Raw genomic sequence first — 9,124 nt, 5'->3', positions numbered from 1 at the left:
GGACTCAAGTTTGAAGAGCACTGGTCTAGAGGAAGAGGAGGTGTAGGCAAGATGTGTTTGGGGGTTCAGAGATGAAAAGTGGCCCAAAAGAGGCTTAAAATCCACTGAGTTAAAAGGGTGACAAAAGTTCTGTTGCATACACCCAAATCTTCAAGCAGCAAAAGACTCCAGGGAGTTCCTGTGCTTACCTAGGGTTCTGTTTCCTTTGAATGAAGGTCAGCGGAGGCTGCAGTGTTTTTCAAGAAATATGGTTTTATTTAACACTCCAGCAGGTCTTGCTTCCTCATTTGGTTTCCAGAGAAGCCCCAAACTTTGGGCCCAACACAGAGCAAGACAAGCCTCTATGTCTCCAGCTTCCAGTATCGGCCAAAACACACACTCAGCCCCACCCCACACCTTTCTCCCTCCTAGGATGACTTGGCATCCAGCCAGGTGAGGTGAGAAAAAGCCCACCCATTTGTGTTTATGGCATCAAGACAACCTCTTTGGGCATGTAAAATGGCAGTACCTAGCTAGCCAGTTAAGACCATTGCCTTAATGAAGGCAGTCACCTTTCTCTTACCCCACAGACACAGAATCACAGGTTTGGAATGGACCCATGGGTGTCATTCAGACTGAACCCCCCCACCTTCAAAAACAACCAAACCCTATAAGAGTTCTTTGCTGCTGCAACTGAAACAAAGCCACATGGCCCTCTTGAATGTAAATGTGATTTGAATGGTTCTGCCACCATTGAGCTGGACCAGGGCAGGGGACAGAGGCAATTTACAGTGAGTCTCAAAGAGAAGTTTATATTCATTTAAGATCTCTCTCTTCATAGGCCTGTAAGAAGGACCTTAACAAACATCTTGTGGTAGCTTAACAAGGAGGATGTGTTTTCTAAGACAACAATCTGCCCTCTGGGTGGGGTTTTCCCGACTCCCCTCCAACTTCTGCATGTATGGCCCCTTTGTTCTTCGATAGAAATCGTTTAACACAAAAACTCCTGCCCACCAGAAAGGGAGATGAGATGCTTCTCATTCTTTTTTCTTTCCTTGCAGAAAGGCACGTACTTTCTCTGGAAAGGAGGGGGCCTTGGAAAACAGCTAGTGGGAGCCAGGCAGGGACCTTCGGTGCTGAGCTCTCCCAAATATGATTGCATTGCTGCAAAATCCTTGCTTTGGAATGGGTTGGTTCATGTGGATTGAAAATGTGCTTTGCTTCATCTAGGAGAGGGGTCCGAAATGGTGCCTGATTTCTGCCCGGATTCAAAAGGGTCCTTGCAACACCCCCTTCTCCTCAGTGTTAACCCATGCAAATATCAACTGGGGCTGCTATTCATTGCTGCTTTGTAGTCACCCACCCCAGAAGGCAGATGCCCAACCAGCACCCCCCCCCAAAGACCTCCTCCAAAAGGCACTTAAAAGAAAGAGGGAGAGCGAGAGAAAGGAAAGGAAAGCACAATAGATAGTATTAAGGGTTTATTAAATATAATACAATGTTTAGTGAAAGGCGCAAATGAACATGGCAAGACGGGGACAGGAATGTGCAGCGAGTGCTTGGCTGTTGGCATCTCTGCCTCTCTCCTGCACCCTCCTCTCCAGGCTAAGTGGGCCACAGGCCATTTCCAAATGCTGGGCTGCACTTACGATGGGGTGAGGGGGGAGATAGAGAGACTCAAGGGCAGGGTGTATTTAGCTCTTCAGAGCAAGGAAACTGGTGCCTTGGAGGTTGGAACCATCTGCCTGGAAGACAGGACATCGTCAAGGTAATCCAAAAGGGTTGGGTGGGCTTGTAGGGCACACAGCGAGTCCCCCAAAGGGTTGCCTGGTAAGCTGCTCATAATTTTGCAATGGTTGTTTTATTTAAAGGCAAATCTAACACAACCCATCTTGTTTCTGGGATGAGAGGGCCCCTCTGAACCAAGCCACAAATGCCCAGCATCCCCCCTGGCCTCCTTAAACCCTCTCTCACAACCACTGGGACTTGATGTTTCTCCTTATCCCTGCCCGATCTTGCAAGCCCACCCACCACAAGACTCTCCGGGCAGGCTGTTGATGTGCAACCAGCTAGAGGACAAAAGTTTCCCTGGGGAGGGTCAGGTTTGGTTGCTCAGAGGAGCTTCTCCCTCTCTCAACCAGATCCACTACCAGATGAGCCACCACCTCCCTGAAGTGGCTCATGCTGGTTTCTATGTGTGATGTTGACGCGCCCTCTCTGTGCACATCTGGCTCTGAAGAAGGGCCAGAGCAGGAGAGAAGGAGCCTCAGGGCTGAAAAGCACCCTTTCCCTACCAGTCAGGCACCAAGGAGAGACACAGGGGGTGGCATAAGGGGAGGGACTATGGGTGGGTATGGCTCCTAGCCGCCACCTCAAAGCTTCCCTTCCAGCGCCAGGGTCTTGAGGTCAGCAGGCGAGCTGGCACTCAGCACCGTATGTGAGACGATCCTCTTGTCCACCAGGGAAGCCACGGCCTCGCCCACCTCCAGGTGGCTCACGTACCCGGGGCCCAGGCGCTCTGGCGTCGTCACACCCATGTTGATTTTCACCTGCCGGGGAAAGCCAAAACAGTGCCAGAAGAGACATTGGGGGGGGGTGGCTGCGCCAGGCGCCCACTGATCCGCACACAATTGGGAAGCCCCCCAGACATTGTTGGATTCAGACTCCCAGCACCCAACACAGCCAGTGGTCAGGGATGATGGGAGTTGTAGTGCAGCCACATTTGGAGGGCGACTGATTCCCCATCCCTGCTAGATGGACCCTGCCAGTCAGAGACTTGCGGCTCACTGGGATCAATTAAAGTCAGCACAGTGGCCATTTCATTTATCCCAGACCCATGGTGAACCTCTAGCAGCACAACTCGGCACCTTCAACTGCCCCACCTGCAGTCCGCCATTGTCTACTGAGGCAGGCGGATGGCAGCAACGCCCTGCCTAATGGGGTTGCTTTGATCTCAGTCATTCCGAAGGTGTTCCCCAAAGTTCTGAGTGAGTTAAAGGTTCCGCGGAAGATCAGCTGGGTTTGGTGCTAGAAAGAGGCTTGGAAGGGGGAGCACTGAGTATCAGGGTTGAGTCTGCCTGGGGACTATTACACACACACACACACACACACACACACACACACACACACTTCACAGAGAAACCTCAAAGTCTCCAGCTCTCTCTCCTGCAAGGGAAACCAACCCCACAGATCAGTAGCCAGCATGGACTACATCCCCATCTTCTCTTATTATTGAGCCATGCTGGGACTGATGGGAGTCAGGACCCAACAGCATCTCCTGGGTGCCACATTGGCTACTTCTGCTGTTGATCTGGCTACTTGCCATGCTGGCTACGCTCTGTCTCTATGGCTGGAGGCAGTATCCTTCTGAATCCCAGTTGCTGGCAACCACAGGACAGAAGTGTGCTCTTGTGCTCAGCTGCTGCTTGCGGGTTTCCAACTGGGGCAGCTGTGAGAACAGGATGATGGACTAGGTGGGCCTGTGGGCCTGATCCAGCAGGCTCTTCTTATGTTCTTAGATGCTGAACACCCCACTCATTACAGCCCTGGGAGGGCAAAATTACTCCCCATGTGGGTAAGGAGCTGGCTGACCCACCAACAGACCCAGCACTGACCTCGTTCAGCTTGCAAGGAACGTCTGGGTACTCCTCACGGACCATGAGGGAAAAGGCCAAGGCCCCCGCTGCCCCCAGTGTCAGGAAGCCTGTGCCTGGCATGAGGAGGCGCTCGCCAGCCCCTCCTGAAACAGAGAAGCTGATTTAGCTGGGAGGGAAGGAGCTGCCATCACCACCAGTGGCTGAGTTAGAAGGTCCAGGGTCCAGTCCTCGCTCTTTCCATCTAAAAGGATATGTTTGCAGCCAATAGGAGACCTCCCAGACAACTTTGATGATGTAGAATATCCATAGCTGTCAACTTTTCCCTTTTCTTGCAAGGAATCCTATTCGGAATAAGGTAATTTCCCTTTAAAAAAGGGAAACATTGACAACTATGAGAATATCTGCTTTGATGAGACATTTTCCAGTGCATTTCCCCATCAATTCCCTTACTGCAAAAAGTCCAGTCTTTGTGGGGGGAGCAGGTTTGTTGTGCAAGACTTCCTGGCCAACTGTAATTGCGCAACCTGAATTTGTTGGTATGTGATTGAATCCCACCTGGAAACAGTCTAGAAGTGCCTTGAGACCACTGCTAGTCTGAGAAGGCAACACTGGGCAGCTTCTTCCCATGTGCCTGGGTAGCTCTCAACAGGGCAGCTTTTGTGCCAATGATGGCTCAGTCCCTGCCAACCTAGCCCCACAAGGCACAAGCTGCTGCCCCACAAATGCTGGTCATGCTGAGGCATGCAGGACTTAATTGGAGGGAGGGTATGGAAAGGTAGAAAAGCAATGAGGGCCTGCGAACTGAAATGAAAGGTGCATTTCTATTGCTACTGGGGAAGAGAGGCTGACCGAAGCCCCAGAAAAAGTTCTCTCCCCAAAGTTATCTTCTGCAGACCAACCCAGCTCATCTCACCAGTGATGAAAGTGTAGGTTCCATCTGCGTTGTCCTTCACGAGGGGGAAGAAGGCCTTCCAGGCAGTGAAGGTGCTGAGAAGGAGGGTGTCCAGGACCTGTGGGAGAGGAAACAGAGGGACACCCGTGTTCATTGTCCCAGCTGAAGTATCCCAAGAGTCTCCAAAAGAGGAGATCCACACAGTCACACCTCTTCTGCAAATGTGATCAAGTTACAGCTTTCTTAAAATTAGGAATCCGCCTCTCTGCCACTACAAACCATGATCTATGGCCAGTTATTCCTGTCCCAGCTTTTTGCATTGCTTAAAAGCACCAGTGCCTTTTCTGGTGTTTCTATCAACATTCTACCTGATGGCTGGCCTTACCCCGAAGCCCTCAACCCTGGCTTGGCCAGCATTAAGGAGGAAGTGCTGCTCCAATGGGCAGAGATGTGTTGTTATTAAAAATGCAATAGCACTTTCCAGTATAGAATTGCCAACAAGACCAACTCAGGGGAAGAGTACCATTATCATAGAAATGGCCCCAAAAGCCAGCAAACAGAATCTATCCATCAGAGAGAGGAAGAAGGAAAGAGAATGGGAGAGGATTGATCTGGATAACTTTGGGTTCCTCCAGACAATCTGTTTTGCTTGCACAAAGCTTACACAGAAGTTATACAGTGTCCTATCTTATTTTCTTGCAGGCAGGTCATATATGAGCATTGAACCTGATATCCTTGTGGGGTCTTTATGCATCTTCCCATTCATAGGAGCCAACTCCTAGAGGCCATGGGGGCTTTGGCCCTCACAATAAAATATTTGAAGGGGCCAGGCCCCCACAAAGTTGATGGGCATTCCCATTCAAATGGTGTGTACACTGCATCATGTGATTAATTATGCAGGGCAGGGGCTTACTTGGGCCCCTACAATATTTTATTCAAGTTGGTACCCCTGTTCCCATTAATGATTTGTTAATCCCACACTTTTCAATGCATTTCCCCATCACTTATTTTACTGCAAAAAGGGGCCAGTTTTCTAAATTTAAAAAAGTGGATTTGTTGTCTTAGGGTGACAGAGCCAATTGCACAAACCTGGTGTGCACTAGAATCCTTCCCGCAAAACAGGGACAATCTAGGGGCACCCCTGTTTCTGATCTATTTCCCTGCTCACCCGGTGCAGCTCTTTCAGGGTCTGAGCGAGAGGGGGACCCCCTTGCCACCAGCTGAAGCCCAAGGAGGACACCACATCCGTCACCTTCCCAGTGCTCTTCAGCAGAGCATCCTTGGCTGCCTCTGCACCTTCCTCAGAACCTGGATGGACGGGATAAATTTAGGAGCAGAGATAGTGAGACCAGGTGGCTGCATCCCCCAGCATTATCAATCTGTACTCCCAAACAGCCCAGAGCCTTTCCCCTCCTGCCAAACTCATGGAGGAAGAAAAAAAGCAAGGCCACCCAAGGGTCTTCATCCTGTGCAGGTGCAGTTGGCCAAGGGACCCCAGTTATTTGGTGGTGAAATGACAGCATACTTGGCTCAACTAAAGTTCCACTGAGCATGCTGGGGACTCATCTTCAAACCTCAAAAAAGAGAGAGAATTGCCCTCAACTGTCAGGGCTTCCTTAAAAAGAAAAGAAAAGGTAGGCTTGAGTTTCCTTGCAACAATTTGAATTTGTATTTTCCCAAGAGAATTCAGGTACTTTCTCCTATTTCTTTTCTTCTTCTTCAATGTTCCCATTTATGGACCATCACCTTCCTCACTTTTTATTTATAAAGTACCTTGAATTCTAAAGGCTATAGGATTGCATGTGGGTGTTTACTGCAGTGGTGCACATTGCCGCCTTCATTTTATCACAGTATCTTTCGATGCTGGCCGCCAAAATGCAAATCCTGAAATGCTTCCCCAGATTCATGCAAAGGCTGCCTTTGGCTCTGCTTTTCTCAAGGCAGCCTTGATCAGTTCTTTGCTGGAGGGGGCCGTACAACCGCCTGCAGCGTGAAGGCTGCCTGTCTGCTGGGCGCCTTCTGCCTTCCCTTTTCCTAGCTCTGGACACCTTAATAAAATTGTGCTCCCTCCACCATCCAGCCCAGCTGCCATCCCGGACATTATGGAGATACCGTTCCAGCAGGGATGGAAGGACCTGTCTGTTTCGCTTCTCTCGGTTTCTCATTTGTCTAAACTTAAATTCAATTCTCCACATTTTTGCAGAAATTAGAGGGTATTTTTTTAATTCACCAGCATTTTAGTGTTAAGTTCTCCTAATAAGCACATTATTATATGCAGTTTTGAATAATGTACACTTTTTTTGCAAGCAGTTTCCCTCAATATATTTTTTGCATCTTGTTTTCTGCATTCTAATGCACACTTTTCCCTCATGTATGCATTCTTGTAAGCACAGGTGGTTGGAGAACTGCATTTGGATAAATATCAGCTTCGAAGAACAGTTGTGTTTTGGTTTGCATATTAGTTCGGAAAGTGCAGATTTGACAGAAGCACCTTTAGATACAAACTAAAACAAATTTCTCCACCATCCATACATTTCCGCCTCCACTCCCTCTGCCCAGTATTTCCCCACAGCAGCCCCACACTGGCCCTCAGAAGCACCGCAGCCGAGGTCTTACACACAAAGTCTTACCTACGTCCCCAACCAGGGTGTGCAGGCGCTGGCAGGCTGATGGAGGCAAAAACTGTCTCAGCTTCTCCAATCTGCTTCTGTCTCGAGAAATGACAGCAACCTGGAAGCCTGCACAGATGACAAAGGATCAGAGGAGGCAACGCCCTGGGCACAAGGAGGAGGCATGGATGCCATTGTATCAGTTCCTACGTCTGATTGATGGCGGAAGAGCTGATGAAACGGAGCTCAGCCTGGACTTGGCAACTGTTTTCAATGCTAGGGCTCACGCCTTGGGCACATGAGTTAATGAGAGAGACACAAGTGGCTTCTGGGTGCGTGCAAAGTGCTTCCAAAAAGCACAGTAGTCACAGATACTGTCCCCCTCAACACACACACATGCCTGATATTAGAATATCAGAACTTCCATGGTATATTTGGAGCTCATCACCGCTTGGTAGAAACAAACCATTGGTAGCAGGAGTCAAACAGATCAGAACTCTATGGAAAGATAGTTGAATGTGCAGCTGCTGGATTCAGACAGCCCCAAGTATATGCATTCAGGCAGACGCACACAGACCCAGTCAATGAATCTCGACCCAGGCTCTTGCAAGATGGAAGGCACGTCAATGTAAGCCTTACCTTTCTCCAGCAGCGCCTTGACAATGCCAGAGCCCACCGTGCCAGCTCCGCCAAGCACCACCACTACCCGGTCCAATGCAGACATCCTGGCAACGAGAGGCTGTTCAGAGCAGAGTTGCCAAACGACAAGTGGGGCTGCGGTTTCCACACAGGAGAATAAGTAGGGAAAGCAGCACCTAGGAGTCCCACCTCCAAGGAAGCAGAGCCCAACCCACCACGCTGTATCTCCACCTCCTGGTCCTGTTCATGCTGCACATCTTCAGCCTCGGGTCCCACAACCTGGCAGGCAATAGATCCTTCCCCGAGATGGTCTTGATGAAAGTGATTGCCGGCCTCCCAGTGTCCCACGTAAACTGAAGTCGCTTTGGCTGCAGTCTTGGCTGGTTTCATAGGTGATGGGCTCAGCACATGGCTTGTGGGGTGCCGTGGTCTCCGTCCTCGGAGTTGCAAGCTAAGGTGCAACAAACTTTCCTGAGTCTCTGATGGAGGGCTCAGCTGGCTACATATGTCATCTCTGACTTAGTTCAAAGAATGGAAGAGAATGAGGACCATGTGGGCAGGCAAATGTTGATATCAGTGGTGGAGGGACATGCTACAAAACAGACAAGTACATCACTGCCCTCTTGCACAGTCAATCTACGCAGTGAAGAGAGCCACAGATTGTGTTCAATAACCATCCAAATATTTATTGCGGGGAGGAAGGAGTTTTGATCACTCCCTCTAACTCCAGCTCGCTCATGATTTGAGAAACTCCATGGTTCTGCAGTGCATTCAGAGGCTATTCCTTGCACTAGATACCCCTCATTCCTGCTGGCCCTCTGGCAGAGTGGAACCAAGCTAAGCATTGCAGGTGCTGAATTATTGGCCCAAAGCGAAGCACCAGGCCACGTGTATTGCAATAAGTGAAGATAGGCTTATAAGTGAATGCACAGAACAGCCTCTCTCTGAGGGGCTGACCTGGAGAGGTATGGGGTAAGAAGAAAGCACTTTGCTCATGAAGATTTGCAAAATGAATGCAAAATGAAGAGCACCAGTCCTGGCCTGGCCAGATGTTTTTGTGGTTTGAGTTGAACTGCAGTGGAGCGACAGGAAGTGTGAGTTGGGAAAGGCATCTGTGGCAGAGCACCTGCTTTGCATGCAGAAGGTCTCAGGTTCAATCCTCTTCAGGTAGACCTGGGAGAGACCCACGGCTGAAACCCTGGAGAGGTGCTGCCAATTATTTTTGACAATATTGAGCTAGATTGACCAGCGGCCTGACTCACTATAAAGCAATTTCCTGTGTTCCCATTTCCTGGGATGGGAAGTTCCTGGTTGGGCAACATAATAATCTGGTGGCAGCATCCCTCCCTGGGCCTGTGGCTCAAGAGTGCCACCTTGTGTTCTTAGTTTGAAGCAACACCACTGCAGGG

The 9,124-nt window shown here is 49.7% G+C and overlaps 1 protein-coding gene across 1 annotated transcript; it reads right to left on the bottom strand.

Annotated features, from left to right (window-relative positions):
• Positions 1–1,462: 1,462 nt before the first annotated feature.
• LOC310851926 (farnesol dehydrogenase-like) lies at positions 1,463–9,124 on the bottom strand. Its single transcript, XM_083754600.1, has 6 exons — positions 7,716–9,124; positions 7,098–7,205; positions 5,636–5,775; positions 4,489–4,585; positions 3,594–3,718; positions 1,463–2,528 (listed from the first exon to the last, which is right to left on the bottom strand). The coding sequence occupies exons 1-6, from the start codon at positions 7,798–7,800 to the stop codon at positions 2,352–2,354; spliced, it is 732 nt and encodes a 243-aa protein (XP_083610726.1). The 5' UTR covers positions 7,801–9,124; the 3' UTR covers positions 1,463–2,351.

Source organism: Podarcis gaigeae (assembly GCF_964106915.1).
Source record: "Podarcis gaigeae genome assembly, chromosome: 8".
NCBI lineage: Eukaryota > Metazoa > Chordata > Lepidosauria > Squamata > Lacertidae > Podarcis > Podarcis gaigeae.
This window is presented reverse-complemented; position numbering and strand designations above follow the sequence as displayed.